The following is a 17,350-nucleotide window of genomic DNA, read 5'->3' as shown; positions in this document are numbered from 1 at the left end:
TGGCGTGTTGATGGAATCTATTAAGAATGACATTTCCATGGCCCAACATGTTGCAGTTATTTTAGATGAAACATCCGATGTAAGCAACAAATCACAACTATCCACCACTCTCAGGTATGTCCATGACCAGACAGCACAAGTTCAAAAAACGTTTATTTCCTTCGTTGATGTGAGTGCAGATAGATCCTGTAATGGTTTATTTAATCATGTAATGGACATAGTGGGATCTTATGATATTAGAGACAAATTAGTTGGTCAAACATATGACGGTGCGGCAGAGATGGCTGGAGAAATAAATGGACTTAAAACCACAGTTCAAGACATTTATCCTAGAGCTCTATTTGTTCATTGTTTCAGTCATGTCCTAAATCTAGTCTTATCTCAGTCAGCTATGAGTATTAAGGAGTGCTGGATCTTTTTTTCAGACATTGAATGGACTAAGTAGCTTCTTCTCCAAGTCTACAAAACGCGCGCATGCTCTTACTGAATATTCCAACAGAATAATTCCAAGAAATGCGCCCACAAGATGAAATTTCTCTTCCAGAATAGTCAATATTGTAAAGGAGAACCGTAAATTGCTGGTGGACTTTTTTAAAAATATACTCAACAACTCATCAGACTGGGAAAGTGAAACTGTTGCTCTTGCGCGTGGATATTTGTCTTTCCTTTCAGAGTTTGAGACCAAATTTCTTCTAAATGTGTTATCAAAGATCTATGCATACATTGACATTTTGTACAACATTCTTCAAACGAAGCATTTGGATATTCTGTATTGTGTAGAAAAGGTTAATGAAACAAAACGTATTGTTCTACATGAGAGATACAGATTTGATGCATTATGGAGTGATGTTTGTAATGAAGTCGAATGTGAAAAAGTGCCGCGAAAAAGAAAATGCCTGGAAAATGATGTCATAAAATACAGGAGAATATTTTTTGAAAAAATAGACAATGTGACAAACCATATTACAGATAGGTTTGGAAATCTCCCTCAGTTGGAATTTATTTCATTGCTTGATCCAAACAAATTTCAGTCTTATAAATTAAATTTTCCTAATTCCGCCCTGGATGCGCTGAATGTAAAGCACAGTGCAGTGTTTGATATAGTTCGTCTAAAAAATGAATTGACAGTCCTATTTTCAATGGAAGAGTTTCGTGGAAAATACCCTCATGAACTGGTGACATTTAAAATCAAAACAACTCCACACAGAATTTGTCGAATTGTACAAATTGACCCTACTGGTTTTGACCATACCAAGCACATCTGCATCTGCTGAGAGGTCATTTTCTGCCCTTAAGCGGATTAAATCACTTCAAAGATCAACTCAAGGGCAAGAAAGATTAAGCAGTTTAGCCTTGATGTCCATTGAGAAGAAAAAGCTGAAAGAAATCTGAAAATCCCCTACATTCCACAGCGATGTCATTGAGGAGTTTTCTAAAAAGGAACGCAGAATGGAGTTCATCTTTAAGTAAATAAGGTATGATTTATTTAATTACCAATTTATTTTATCATTAGTTTCCGGAAGTTTCTGTTTTCTTACCCTCCTTCTGGCTGCTGCTCTGGTTTGATGTCAGAACTCACTAAAATTATATCAAATTATCAATATGTTCGAGATATTGTAAGTTGTATACCTATGTAGCATGCAAACATGAAGAGCCTACCCTAATGCAATAGGTTGCGCACGCCACTGCATGCCCTTTTTACCATCTGAAGAAGTACAATTTTTTGTATTCACATGGAGGTCATAACTCAAAACCACCAATTTCTGACATGCCCATTTTACCGCGCACCATAGAATTATTTTAAGCTGATCTACATGAGATATTATATCAGATGTAGGGTCGACACTAATACCGAAATACTTAGCTTGTTTGATCTCTTTCACAATTTATTTAAGAACATGATCACTCATCAAAGTTAGTTCTTCCTATATAGTTTTAGAAAGGTATGATGTTTTTCCAGAACCCTTATGTTCTCTAATGTTGCGTTATATTTCAGTTTTTAGGTCACCAAATAACAAACGTGGAGTGCAGTAAACACTCATGATGAGCAGAATGACTTTGTAACCTTTCTAATAATATTCTCACAACTAATGTTCAGGAGTGCGATGCGATAGCTTAAATTATGCTTGTGCCAACAATTAAAAATAATGCAACGCGATAAGAGTTCTGCTAGTCTATGTTTTAAATAATGCATGAAGTATTTTATGTTTCCAGAAAAAGAAGCATTCCGAAAATTGAGTATTGTTTAAATGGGGAAAAATGCCGCCCCTACTAAAGTACTACCTAGGCCCGGGCCTATGAAGCTTATTGAGAAATCCAGGCCTGACTTTGTTCCAGTTCCCAATTCTTGTCTGAGGTCGTCTCCATAACCTATGATCTCTATGCTTTGTTCTCTATCTATTAAGCCAGTCCCTGAAGAATATTTAAGGCTCCAAGTGGTTAAATATTGCATTCTGTTTATAGTAGCTGGTTTATGAACGATTGTCAACTTTATAGTGTAAGTAGGCCCTATATAATTTTATCTTACCATTACATTTATTGTAAACGTTAATGCTTATCCTCTCTTCTTTATAATGCAATAATAACCTCGTGAGATACATAATTCTATGTTCTGTAAATTATAATTTAATCCAACAGTGCTGTTTTGGTTTTATTTCAGGGTTATTTGATACCACAACAAAGTTTGCATGATAACATTGATTTTATTATAAGCATTTAAATTTGATTATAGCATAATTAATTTGTTTCGTGAATGGCATGAGACAATTATTACATAAAACTAATATAAAATATACTATTAGATTAGTTTATATCGAAGACTTAATTTTTTTTACTAAGTCCCACATAGTTGGATTATTAATGAAATTATTTATTCAACTACTTGTTCTAATTTTTACACTTGTCTTAGATTTTCATAATGCGTTGAAATTTTTAGATGTCAATAGGTCAAAAGGATTCTCCAGAGAGAAGACAGTGTGCAATAAAGGCAAAGTATTCCACTGAAATGCTATAGCAGGCTCTAGATGATATAAACACTGGAAAATTTGGTAACGAGAAGCTGCACACTTGTATTCCTTCCCAAGACAAACACTAGTGAATAAACTGAAAAATAAATACAGAAATGATTTTGGGAGACCAAATATGTTTTCACCGAGAATGTTGGTATTCTGTGCTGATGACTTTGTAATAGTCCCATATAAAGAATCACTTAATTGATGAACTAGTGGACTTACTCGTGTTAAATATGTAATATTCGTCCGGCTTACAGCTGTTTCAGTGCATCACGCACCATCATCAGAGCCTACTAGATCGCGGCTTCATCTCGAACTTCTCTGCCTGTTAGGAGGGTGTGTTTTATTGTTGGAATGTGTTGGATTGTGGAGTCGAATAGTGTGTGTGTACTGAAATTGATCTGTGTGTTGAGGATTTGATCAGGGTGTGTTTTAGTGTGTTTGTATATTTCGTATTGTTCTAGTGTGTTGAGTTTTTGGTTCTTGGGTTGTGTGTGTAGGATTTCCATGTCCGTATTTATGTTATTGTATGCATGGTTGGCATTGGTTATGTGATCGGCGTATGGAGATGTGTTGTGTCCTCTGGTTATAGCTTTAATGTGTTCTTTGTAGCGAGTTTGGAATGATCTGCCTGTCTGTCCTATGTAGAACTTGTCGCAACTATTACATGTGAGTTTGTATGCACCTGTGTGGTCGTATTTATTTGTTTGTGTTTTTTGTGTGTTGAGATGTCTTTGTAATGTGTTTTCTGTTCTGTATGTTATGTTGTATTTCTGTTTTCTGAATGAAGATGCGATCTTATGTGTGCTTTTGTTTTCATATGTTAGTGTGATGTATTTCTTGCGTTCTTGTGTTTGTGTTGTGTTTTGTGTATTTATGTGTTTGTTAAGTTTTTGTTTTGTCTTCCTTATGATGTTGTCTATTATGTTTGGATTGTATCCGTTTTCTTGTGCTATGAATTTGATTGTGTTCACTTCTTCATTGTAGTGTTGTTGGTTCATGGGTATGTTGAGTAATCTGTGTACCATTGTCCTGAATGCAGCATGTTTGTGTTGTATGGGGTGGTTAGATGTGTTGTGTATGTGTGTGGTGGTGGTGGTTGGTTTTCTTTATATTTTGAAGGTGTGTTTGTTGTCGATTTTTGTTATGGTGATGTCTAGGAACTTGAAAACAACAACTCCATAAATTTCCTAGACATCACCATAACAAAAATCGACAACAAACACACCTTCAAAATATACAGAAAACCAACCACCACCACCACACACATACACAACACATCTAACCACCCCATACAACACAAACATGCTGCATTCAGGACAATGGTACACAGATTACTCAACATACCCATGAACCAACAACACTACAATGAAGAAGTGAACACAATCAAATTCATAGCACAAGAAAACGGATACAATCCAAACATAATAGACAACATCATAAGGAAGACAAAACAAAAACTTAACAAACACAAGAATGCAAGAAATACATCACACTAACATATGAAAACAAAAGCACACATAAGATCGCATCTTCATTCAGAAAACAGAAATACAACATAACATACAGAACAGAAAACACACTACAAAGACATCTCAACACACAAAAAACACAAACAAATAAATACGACCACACAGGTGCATACAAACTCACATGTAATAGTTGCGACAAGTTCTACATAGGACAGACAGGCAGATCATTCCAAACTCGCTACAAAGAACACATTAAAGCTATAACCAGAGGACACAACACATCTCCATACGCCGATCACATAACCAATGCCAACCATGCATACAATAACATAAATACGGACATGGAAATCCTACACACACAACCCAAGAACCAAAAACTCAACACACTAGAACAATACGAAATATACAAACACACTAAAACACACCCTGATCAAATCCTCAACACACAGATCAATTTCAGTACACACACACTATTCGACTCCACAATCCAACACATTCCAACAATAAAACACACCCTCCTAACAGGCAGAGAAGTTCGAGATGAAGCCGCGATCTAGTAGGCTCTGATGATGGTGCGTGATGCACTGAAACAGCTGTAAGCCGGACGAATATTACATATTTAACACGAGTAAGTCCACTAGTTCATCAATTAATTATATTCAAGTGTTAAAATTGGTGTACGCAAGATTCAAAAATAGATTATCAAAGAATCACTTTTACATGGTAGGCCTACAGTCAATGGCATTGAACTGTATGATACCATCTCCAAATACAAAGTCAGTTATAAGGTCAAGAACGGAAGGTACTGGATATGCCCTGACTAGATTGAAATAATAAATAAAGTCAATAAGTTGGTTTATTTATTTTGCTTGCTTGCTTGCTTGCTGGTGCAATCCAGTTACTGTAATTTTGAGCGCTCTTAAGTATTTTCAATAGGTTCTTGAGATCCAAAATCACGCACATAGCGCCAGACATTTATATAGCTTTATACTCGTATAATATGCATTAGGGTCATTCCATGTGAACTCAACCAATTTGAAAAAGAATATTGCACAATGCACAACTGTCATCAAAATTAACACATTTCTTTTTATTTTATTTTATTTTTTTTTTGTGAAGAGGTTTTAATATGACATGCATAATTCTTAAAGAAAAATAGTCAAATGTAAATAATTTGCGTACCAGGGTTCTCCAAAATTTTGAAAATTAGCACTGGAATACAAAAACGTGGCATTGAATACCTCTTATTAAAAGCAAATGACTAATGATAAATATTTTACGTATATATCATTTGAAAGAGCTTTTACTACAGTACAAATTAGGCAAACAGTTATGTTCCAAAACTTCAAGGACTGTCCATAGGAGTGTTACATTATGTACCAGTAACGAAAAAGTTCTGAAATTTGATATTTTATATTTTATTCAATAGAATAGATTTAAAATAGAGACTTGTTCTTTTCAGGACAATTACCTCTCATATACCATGTACTTCTATCAATGGTATATATCAGTTTGCAAAATAATGAATGAATAAAATAAATATTTTGGTCTAAATTATGGTCAAAATTGTTTTTTTTTTTTCACGACTATATTTGACAATGTCTGGGAGAGATTTCAAATCTCATATTTTTTCCTCATATTCAGTACAGTTTTAGTAGTTTATGTCGTAAATTTCGTTTTCCAACTTCAACTGGTTCATTTTTATACAGTTTTTAAGAATTACACTCTTTTTCGATTTCAAGAAAAATTCTAATACCAAATAACTGCATAATAACTGCTTAACTCTTGTATATAGGTATAATAATAGTTCCAAAATTCAAAATCATAATAACAGCAGCCGGGGTAGTAGCCTACAGAACATTGTTTTATCATTCCTGATATAAAAAATTACTCGCAGTAATCTGAAAGTTGTTCTTACTACAATTCAAATCTTTGCGTAGTGCAAAACAACTACTTCTAATGATGATGTGTGGTGTCTGATGACAAGCCTGGAGACTGCATGATGGGGGACTATGTCTATTGTCTAGGAATTGAAGCTATGAAGGTGATGTTAGAAAACTTTCGAGAAGTATAAGATTTAGATCAGATAGTGTACAAATAGTGGGTCAGCACAGATAGATCTATGTTTGTGACATGTGTGGACACATGTGACGAATTTATTGAAAAATTAGCTGACAAACTCTGCCACCTCCGTAACCACATTGTATTGCCAAACAACAATCCAGTTTTTAGACGATTTTTCTAAGGGTCTTGCCCAACATGCTATTCAAAATGATCACTCGACGTTGTACCCTTTCATGGCTTACATTGAATATAATCATCTCGTATCTATGTTATCTTTAGTCATATGAAACATAGCACTGTAAGTGTCCAGTACTTACAAGTTGTATACCTAACTGAGTATCTTAGGCGAAAGTATTCTCATCTACAAAAGATACTTTATTTTTCTGATAGTGCTTCTAGTACAAAAACAATAAGAATTTCACAAGTATGGCGAGCCATAAAAAGAGACTTCCTTATAGAGTTCAACAACGATCGAGAAAGCAAGACTAACAGCATCCGTAAAGCTGAAAACCCGCATGACAATATTGACTACATCGTATCTTTGATGTAAAGACTGCTTGTGAGTGTTTCAAGATTTCGGGAATTGTCGAGTCTCGAACATTAAGTAGCCTTGAATCGTCATAGTTGTTTATACTCACAGACCAGACTGAACTTGTAGTGTTTTGGCAACTGTTATATATATATATGTATAAACAATCAATTAGCCTATTTGAAACATCATCTCTACCTTCCAGTGTATAATAATCCATTCTTCAATCTTTATTTAATAACTAGGCCCTTATTAAAAGGCTAGGATTTTTCTTTTCGTATGTTTGAGATCAAGTGTATAATCTGAAGTAAAAAAAAAATATATTGATGCTTTACCGGTATTTAGCGTTATGTTTTATGTTTCTTAGAAATGAAAATTTATTTGAGAATTGTTTTTTTTTTCTATTTACTTAACCTTAGGTCATATCTGATAATAGAACCAGAACATTTTGATAACTACGATATGTTTTGTTTTGTCTTTTTGTCTCAATTAAACAATTCTAATGTTATTTATTTCAATTAAGTATGTTATTCAAATCTTTTCACGCTGACCAAATGCTATTTCGAGAATGATGAGCAAGACTCGAAGCGCACCATAATTACGAGACGAGCAATGCAATGAACGTAGTGAGCAAGAGCGGCAGTTAGTTTTGTTCATCTCTTCTTCCTTAGTATAGAGACTAAATGGCATTCCTTTGCACCAAGTTCATGGCAAGGGTGCATATGACGAAAAGTCGTACAACACTCAGGATTATAGAATTACGTTTCTCCACCCAGAAGCTTCAGTTGCTTCTTTCTTCTGGCCCACCGGTGTAGATACATGGTACTGAAGTCAACATAAATATATCCTCTTTATAGTTTCAGAACCAAATGATGGTACATACCTGACAGAAAGACTTGATGAAGGATATTCTCATGTTGTTTCCGAGCCAACATCTCTATAAATGTCACCAGGAATCATAACTTAGGGACATTTTTATCAATTATAATTCTAATATAATGTATGTGTTTTTCTCATCAATAATGTAATTTCCAGAGTTTTAAAACATTCAAAATTTGAATCTCTGAAGAATGTTACTTACACCACATTAAGAAACACTGTTAGTAAAAAAAAATGTAGCAAGTATATACCTATATCATTTGAGATGGAAGATGAAACTTCGTACACAGACTGTCATAAGTGTGAGAATTTGTGAAAAATAAAGTAATATTCGTGGAAGGTACGAGATATTGATTTTTTAACAGCTGAAAATTCCATTTTTACGTTTTTTTTTTTATTTTTGTCTAGCTTCTGGGCATTTTATCTCCATGTCTGGTTAGCTATGTTAGGACATTTTTTCTTTCCTGTAATACATGTATGTATATATGTAGATTCCATTATACTGGGGGGGGGGGGAACTAGACTTCATGTTCGTACATGGAAAGTAAACTTCTAAAATTCAATATTTTCACAAAATTTTGGGAAAGTTTCTTGTCTATTATATGTATAATAAGCAATGTTAGGAACAACGTTCTTTTTCAGTAATGAACTAGGTCTACAACATTCAGTGATAAAATGTATAAAAATAAATGCAATGATTGATAAATCAGTTGTCGTTAAATAATATACATATTAGTCGAAAAATATGGGTTTTAAAAGTTTGGACAGCCCTGTTTCCTAAACTAATTGCAATGAATGCTTTTCCTGCGGGGTTAACAAGTTCTTTAGTGTGAACTAACTTTTTGAAAAAAAAAAAAAAAAAGAAATGGGCCAATTTAGTGGTGTTGATGCTACACCCTTTGGTTGAGTTGACATGGAATGACCCATTAATTCTGATGTCTATTTTTATTAACTTTGCAGAATTCATGAAGCAACATAATGGTGCTCACAAGCAAAACTGGACTCCTAGAAGGAGTTCGCAAACCTATAAGGAGACAAGAACAGGTATGTATGTGGATCAGAAGTTTTTCAATCTGCAAGGATAAATAAAGACTTGGATACTGGTATGAATCCAGCATAAAATCCGTCAGTTCTACAGCATTTAAAAATAATGCGAGAAGAATGGTTCCCATTCTTCTACTCCTGGGCAGTGTTTTGATCTCAAGAATTTCCAATATAGTCATAATGAAAAGTGCTTCGCATTATAAGGCTATTAAAATACCATCTGTTAAAATAATTTTACTACTGGTACCCATATTTTATATAACTATTTCCAAACAATACATAGCTCCAAACTAATAAGAAAACGTATTCCACCCCTACAACAAGGAGGACAACGAGCAAGTCCAGCTCAGATAATAGGAAAGCTGGTTTTATATGCTTCAGGTAAGCCCAAAACATTTTTGTACATTCATTTGTTAAAAGTACGTGTAAAATTTCACTTTTCTCTTATTTCCTTTCCAAGCAATAACTCAGAAACTTTTACATATAGAGCTCTATTATTTTGTACATGTTCATTTCTTACATAAAGAAACATGTTCATTAAATTTCATTGATTGAAGGAAGTTGGGTTGAAAATGGTGCTAATGTGTGTTGATTTGACATGGGAGTAGGCTACTCATACTGTACGCGAAAAAATAATCGGTCAGAAATTCTATCATCACTAACATCTGTAAACTCTTAAAGTCTCGCACATATATATATTTTTTTTTGTTTTCATGTACAGTTACTCAAAGAACGATTGGGCCATTGGAATTCTTTGACATACCGGTACCAGAGTTTTATTTTCATGTACAGTTATCCAAAGAAAGATTGGGCCATTGGACTATTCAAAGACCCAGAGACAAGGCACAGCTCATGATCAGAGACCCAGAGCACAACGCATAATTGAGTTATTTAAATTTACTGTATTTGGTTTGTTGTTGGAATTCGTCCCTAAACTCTCTTGAAAACTGCAAGAAAAATGTTAATAATGTGTTTTAAATAATACAATGACATCAAAAACTTTTTCCGTACATTTTTATTAAACCTTGTTTTTTGACTATACCATGCAGGCTTTGCTTAATGATAAGTTTTAGTTGCCATGGTATTATTTTACACTGCATAGGTACAATCAGGATAGAGATAAAAATGCAAGGAAAAAGTTTTTGATATCACCACAGTCAAGTATATACAGTTACGAAGCTCAATACGTAGTAAATATGCATCCACAGATAGTTGCTTACCACTAGGATTGCTAATATCGCCTCATTACAGACAATGCGAAATAGTACCTGCACAGTCTATTGTTCCTAGCACCCTCACAACTCGAGCTTCGTGACTGTATATACGAGACTGTGATATCACTTTAGATAAATACTATAGAAATTTATTCTTATTAAATGTGAATCTAGTTTTCTTTTATGAGTTTCAAAATATTATTTTTATTCCCTTTCCAACCATAAATGAAATGTAGAACATTTTAAATTTATGGCTTTATTTTAACGATATGTTTTAACAAAAAATTATTATTATTATTATTATTATTATTATTATTATTATTGTTATTATTATTATTATTATTATTATTATTATTTAGATCTTACAGTGTCATTGTAAAAGGAGTGATTTTACTCTTTAACAACAACAGTGAAATTTAAGATGTTTTTTAACAAGCATTAAGGAATTGATTTTAAATATTAGGTCATCTCATAAGTAATGTCGGTTTTTTTAAGTTTAGTGTTTTGTAAGAGTTTAATAATATTTTCTTTAGTTGGACAATGCAATTTAGAGGATGCTATGATTACTATTGCGTATTGTGAGCATGTGATAGTCGTCAATTGTTAATACAAAGAATATAAAATGGAAGTGGTAAAGTTTGAGATTAGGGTCACTCTGAACACCACTGCAAACATGATTATAAAGCTGCTGCTGTGGCTCGAAAATTATGTGAAGTCAAGGGTAAAGGTGTCGTTAGTGAGCATATACAGGTAGCACGATTATTCCAGCATTTCAATAATGGAGAAGGGGATATTAAAATTCACAACGTCCTCTAAGACCTAAGGTATGGAATATTGACAATACACGCAGAGTTTTGGAAAAAATCCACAAAAAGTACTTGTACATTGTCAGAAGAATTTGGTGGTTCAAAGATTTAATACACTGCCACTACAATGTGTTTAGAAAATCATACAGAAATTATATATCTGTACCTCATGAATTGACACCTGAACAGGCTCAACACAGAATTGATATGTCACCATCTTATCACTAATTCCGTGGGTAATCGATTTATCAGGAGAATTGTCACATGTGATGATAGTGTTTGATACGACTGGTTCAGACTGGGTTTTCAGCTGCACAGGCAGGTCGAATGGTCGGAGTGACTCTGACCACGGCCAAGAGGTGGGCTAGCCATTTTGTAAATTTTAGGTAGGTTGAGAACTCCCAGTTTCTGGGCATCTGCTAGTTTCTTCACAGAGAGAGAATCCTGCCTTTACTGAGAGTTTTCCAAAAGGATCCCTTTCGAAATACATATGAATTTTATTACAGGTTGCGTCTAACTTTCCAGACTGTATATAAACTATAATCGATTGTTTAAGAAGCAACAGAGTTGTGAACAAGAATGTTTGAGGGGAAGAACAAACCATCAAATAAATGTCTATCCTTTGAAACCAGTCGTGTGGATTTCTGTTGGAGAAATGTATTGAAGAAATGTAATTTTCGCCGAGGAAACAGCAGTCTCTAATGATTACCAAGGTTCTGGCAATGTCTATCATGTGGATGGCCTTCGATGTGAACTGACATGCAAGGTCGGGTCACTTTAGCATCTCATGTTGGAGATTGATTTCTTACGAAAGAGCAGGTGTTCTAGAACACATTGTCGTGCGCTGGTCTCCATGGTCGTTCTTGTCCGCAGTGTAGTCTGTGTGTAATGAGAGGGGGAATGGGAGTGACGGGACAAGGTGGCTGTAGCTTGTGGGTGAGGTGATGATACGAAACTATGGTGAAATTTAAGGAAAGACTGTTTTAAAGTAACATTAGTATATTTCAGAGATAACAAAGAAAGTATAATTGTGTCTCCCTTCTAGTTCTTATGGTAGGGGAAACGGGAGAGGCGTGATAGCAACTGATGAAATTTGTCCTGAGGCTTCGATGTTGGGAGAGTTATTATGATGATAGTACGGTAAGAGTGGAATGAGAGGGAGATAGGGATAGCGGGAGTGCCTGAGAAAGATCGGCTTGCTCTGATGGGCATTGTGTGGGGGGGGGGGACAGGATAACGAGAGAGATGGAATCGGGTAAAGGTTAGTTCCCTACTTCGAAGGATCAACACAGTGTACTGTGCGACTTACCGACTTCAAGAACAAGCTCCTGGCATCGAAGGATTAACACAGCATACTATGTGACTTACCGGTACCGACTTCAGGAGCAGAGAAAATGGTGACCTTTATCATCGACGGATCAAACAGAGTGAACTCGCGACTTACCGACTCTAGAGGGGGTGTTAAGGAGAGGATTGTGGTTTATTAAACAAGCCGAGGCATGAACTGTTAAGGGCAGGAAAAATAAGAAAGTGGATGTCTGTAGTGAGGTAAGAGGAAAGGAATAACTATAGAGTACGAAAAAGGTGAGAGAGATTCAGTGATGTAGGAAGAGCACAGGAGACAGGGGCGCAGACGGGCTCCCTGTTCCTGAGTGGTGGCCGTGTATGGACACATCCGAACAAAAGATAACCATAGTGTAGGCTAGTTGGAAGACTGCTGCTAGTGACAGAGGACACGTTAGAGCTACCTCTTTGTCATCTAGCGAATGAGTGACTCTGGACTCATGGTCTCGCTGTATTTATACCCCTCTCGGAACCATGGCTTTGGGATGCGGTTGACGTCACCCATGCCTGGGGAAAATCCACTGCCAACGTGGCGCGCATATGACGCGTCGCTGCACGATACTTGCTTTCTCCTTTACAAGAGAGAAGAGCGAGTCAAGTTGTTTTCAGAGAGAGAGAGAGAGAGAAAACAGCGACTGGTGTCGGCGCAGGTAGGTTTGAATTGTTTTAAGTAGGACACACGGGCATCGAAAATTGATATACACAACAACATCGACATCTGGTTTAATGTGCAACATATGGACACTTTCTCGAAAATATATTCATTCCTTCCACCCGAGAACACCATCGCAAAGGAGTGTTACTCTGCCATCAAGATAACTATCCCGTGCACTATGCTAGTGGTGTTCAAGGATGATTTCAGATATTAGGGTTGGCAGGTGTTTCTTATTGTGCAGGACTGTAAAAGTTTGTGCCTTATTGACCTCATATGAGATGTCCAAAATCCCTTATTTACAGACCAGTAAGACTAGTAAGAGAATGGATTTTTTACAGCAATATTGTAACTTACTTAGAAAAATTATATAACTGAGAACACTGTTTTCAAGCATCCGAGTCCTCTTAACGAATGCATTGTAGATTCTTTGAAATTCACTGATGTTTGTCCAGAACTACTCAACACAATGAAGCTGTAAATACAAAATGGGCAAATTTCTTTACCGAAATCAATGTAAGTGGAGTCCCACACATGCTAATGTTGGCATCCTGTTGCCTATGTGTTTCAGTTCGAATGCCTGTGTAGAAAGGGTATTTTCTGTTATGAAAAATAAGCGAAGGGGTGAAAGGAACAGAGATCAGTATTCCACAGGTCTTACGAAAGCTAAGGTCTAAGTTACCTTAAATTGAAGACCTGAGAATGATAAGTGGATAAAGACCATTTTTTAATGAAATTGAGATTTTAATGCCAAACGCAACATAGCCCTTACTCCATCTACTGGTGTGAAATGGTAGTCAAATACTTCTTACAAAGAGAACTTCGTTATCATTTTCTAGATTTCCACTTTTGTTGAGAAGGAGAAGTGGACAAAGACCAAACTTATTCTGTTCTCACTCTCAATGTGATAGCAGAGTAGAGTGATATGTACATCAGGCATGTCTAAAGTATGGCAATTTTCTGAATTTTCGTGATTTATCGGATGACATTGTTGATGATTCTAGTTATGTTGTGACAGACTCAAGTGATAATGATGATAATGTTGTTCAGAAATCTCTCGTAAGGTTCAAGAAGCGATCTAAAATTGTGAAAAATGGAAAGTGAAAAAAAAAAAAAAACTTAACATCAATAGTGAACAAGCATGCATGTTCACCAGTGGAAAATTAGTTCCAAAACGTAACTCTGAGGACTGCAAATGCAAGCGGCAATTTACACAGAAGTTTCCTGTAGATATAAAGAAAAGTATTCTTGACAGTTTTAATGACTTAAAAGACAAAAATGTACAATATGCATATTTGTTAGGTATGATTTCAATGCTATCGTGCAAAGTATGATATAATGTTATACAGTTCTACTATTTGAGTTGGCCTGGATGGCGCAGTCAGTAGGGTGCTGGTCTTCTGTGCCCGAGGTTGCGGGTTCGATCCCGGTCCAGACTGATGGCATTTAAGTGTGCTTAAATGCGACAGGCTCATGTCAGTAGATTTACTGGCATGCAAAAGAACTCCTGCAGGACAAAATTCCAGCATATCGGCGATGCTGATATAACCTCAGCAGTTACAAACGTCGTTATATAAAATATAATTTACAATTTTACAATTTTTTCTACTATTTGAGTTGTAGAACATGTAAAATGTTTGTATATTCACGTAGTATCTGAGACACAACATGCTCGTATCCAATACTTTTGTTGCTATAAAGAAATGAGTGCATATGGATGAAATTAATTTGGATTTAGCTGGAAATCTGTACGAATGTCATTACCACGAAATAGAAAAAAAATTGCGTGATATTTTCAAGCTTAAAAAGTTCATTCCTCCAGTGTATAAACTGTGGTATAATCATATTCGTGAGTAGGTGTAGATATTAATGAAAAGGACATAGAGATGGACTCAGAATCAAATTACTAGTATATAAATATGATATGTTTCCTATTATTTTAACTAATTTCAGACATTATTATTTTGTCGAATAGTATTTACATTTATACATACACATTTTGTCTTGAAATAATTTGAATTCTTTCTTTGAGTGTGAGAAATGGATAATTTACGTTTATTCTTATATTTGTTGAAAATAATATAAAGGGAATTATTTAATTTTTAATATCATAGCATAAAATGATTATTTTTCAATGTTAAAATATATTTTAAGTAAAGTTATTCATGTAGCTAGTGTTTAAGTTAGCATTTTTGTCATTTTTTATTGAAAGAAATTCAGAATTTTGATTGAGAGTGAGAACTGGATAACTCCATCGTTATTTTTTATTAATTGTTCATTAGAGTTTCAATTAATATTTACTTTAATGGTATAAAATGTTAAAAGATGTCCGAAACTTTTCAGTGACTACGGTATTAAAACATTATTGAATGTTGAAAAAAAAAAAATGATGAAAATAGTTTTTCTCGATTATCTCAAAACTACTGTCTTGTCTTTATCCACTTATCATTCTCAGGTCTTCAATTGTAATCATATTTGTCAGTCTTTTTTTAAACAACGAACATAGATTAAAAACATTGCTAGCTAATATTAATAAAGGGAAACATATCAGTAATCATAATATATTTTGTACAATACATACCGGTACTGGTAACTCGAAAAATTTAGCTTATGAAAATGTAAACATTTCAATAGAAATCGGTAATTTTATCTTATAACTGAGTAGCACAAAAACATTTCAACTGTTTTTTTAATCTAAATTCCATGAAATAAAATAACAATATAATAAGGTGCCAGTTAGTAATTCAGTTTGAGTGTTTTTAGGTATGTTATGTATAAAACTATGACAATAATATGGCAGGTGTGCATATGGAATTCTCTCAAAATATATGCATTTTTCTTGCGATAAACATCATACCATGAGGCTTGACCTCATCCTGTCCCTTACTGGCATTCTGAAAATCTGGTAACCCTAACCCTAACCGAAATTGAACTCGTTCACTGACCTTCGAAATCATCTGATTTAGATGTTATAAAACAGTAATACCCAAGCTTTTGTGTGTCACGGACGTTTCAAGTTCAATACATTTTGGCGGACCCTCAAATAGGCCTAATTTGTATAATTTTTGGCTGGTAATCACGTTCTACACATTAAACATTTGCATAGTGTAGTGAATTGAATATTCTTAATAAAGGATTTTTAATTTCAGTTTTAGCTTCTGAATATGGTCTGAAAATATAAATTTAATTTATAAAATTTATCATCAGAGTGGCCTGCCTAAAATGACAAACTATATTTAAGAAAATGTAATAGGCTACCGGTACTATTAAATAATAAAAGAAGATAATAAACATGAATTAAAAATAGTCCTATATATAAAAATAATATATGGTGATCACTTTCACGTGTTAATATTGAAAGTAATCACTAATACTATGGTTTGGATAAAGTAGCTGTATCAGAATAGGTATCCTTGGTCTGTGCGTTTTGTTTACAAACATTAACTAGGGCTGTACTGTCCATTCACTGATATTTCAGCTAGGGGATGGGGAGCGCTCTTCCCAGAAATTAATGTTTGTAAACAAAACGCACAGACTAAGGATGTCTATCCTGATACAGCTACTTTATCCGAATCATAGTAATCACCATATATTATATTCCTAAGTGATATAGTATTAAAAGTTGTGTGATCAAGATGTATAATAATAATATATAACAAAAATATAAATCATTGAAATTATGTGCTCTTGTTATATAGTATATAAATGATATTTCAAAATCTGAATAGATGACTTACCATAAAGACAATTTCTTTACAGATTCGGAGACAGGTGACCAGCTTTCCTGCCAATGTTTCAATGGTCGTCCCTGAGGTCTAGGGGTGTCTAGTTTTGCTGTCATTGCGAGTTTTGGTAAACGATCATCCAACATCCTCAATACATGGTCTCTCCATCCTTTTCTTCTTGCTTTGACCCATTTTACTATGTCCTGTACATCACATATAGCCTATTTCTAATTTCCTCTTATGTTTTCCTGTCTTGTAAGTTGTATCCTGTGATGCTTCTTAAAGTTCTCATTTCTATAGTTGTCAACATTTGCTCAGTCTTTTGCGCTCGTTTCAGTAGCATAAGTGAGAATGGGCCTAACACAAGTTTTATAGATTCTAGTTTTACCACAGTCTACTATATACAGTCACGAAGCTTGGGGTGATTTTTTGCAAATCTCGCGGTAGTTGCTAGCCGCTTGGAGCGCTGTGAGTACTAGGAACAATAGACTGTGCCACAGCCATCGTGATCTAATACAGGCCGTAAGGCAGACCATGTAACTCGCTTAACCCAATCACAAAGGGCTGCATTTCAACCATATAAATTAGTTGGAATGCATAAACAGTAACA

The 17,350-nt window shown here is 34.8% G+C and overlaps 2 protein-coding genes across 6 annotated transcripts in view; one reads left to right on the top strand and one right to left on the bottom strand.

Moving 5' to 3' along the window:
* Positions 1 to 3,299, bottom strand: part of Rad51D (Rad51 recombinase D) — a 73,324-nt gene extending 70,025 nt beyond the window's left edge. The window contains exon 1 of the mRNA XM_069845763.1: positions 3,234 to 3,299. The gene's annotated coding sequence lies outside the window, so the exon portion shown is untranslated. The remainder of the gene's footprint in view (positions 1 to 3,233) is intronic.
* The window catches only part of LOC138713577 (uncharacterized), a 120,508-nt gene that overhangs the window by 25,360 nt on the left and 77,798 nt on the right, over positions 1 to 17,350 (top strand). For 3 of the 5 annotated variants that reach the window (XM_069845754.1, XM_069845756.1, XM_069845752.1), the window contains 2 exons: positions 426 to 1,475; positions 8,916 to 8,999. In XM_069845754.1, the coding sequence (XP_069701855.1) occupies positions 8,934 to 8,999 (66 nt within the window). In that variant the 5' untranslated portion in view covers positions 426 to 1,475; positions 8,916 to 8,933. Of the gene's footprint in view, positions 1 to 425; positions 1,476 to 4,499; positions 5,112 to 8,915; positions 9,000 to 17,350 lie in introns of those variants that run through there. The other 2 variants (XM_069845755.1, XM_069845753.1) reach the window with 2 other exon arrangements.

Source organism: Periplaneta americana, chromosome 14 (assembly GCF_040183065.1).
Source record: "Periplaneta americana isolate PAMFEO1 chromosome 14, P.americana_PAMFEO1_priV1, whole genome shotgun sequence".
NCBI classification, from domain to species: domain Eukaryota; kingdom Metazoa; phylum Arthropoda; class Insecta; order Blattodea; family Blattidae; genus Periplaneta; species Periplaneta americana.
The sequence above is the reverse complement of the archived record's forward strand: the minus strand, read 5'-3'. Positions and strand labels throughout refer to the sequence as shown.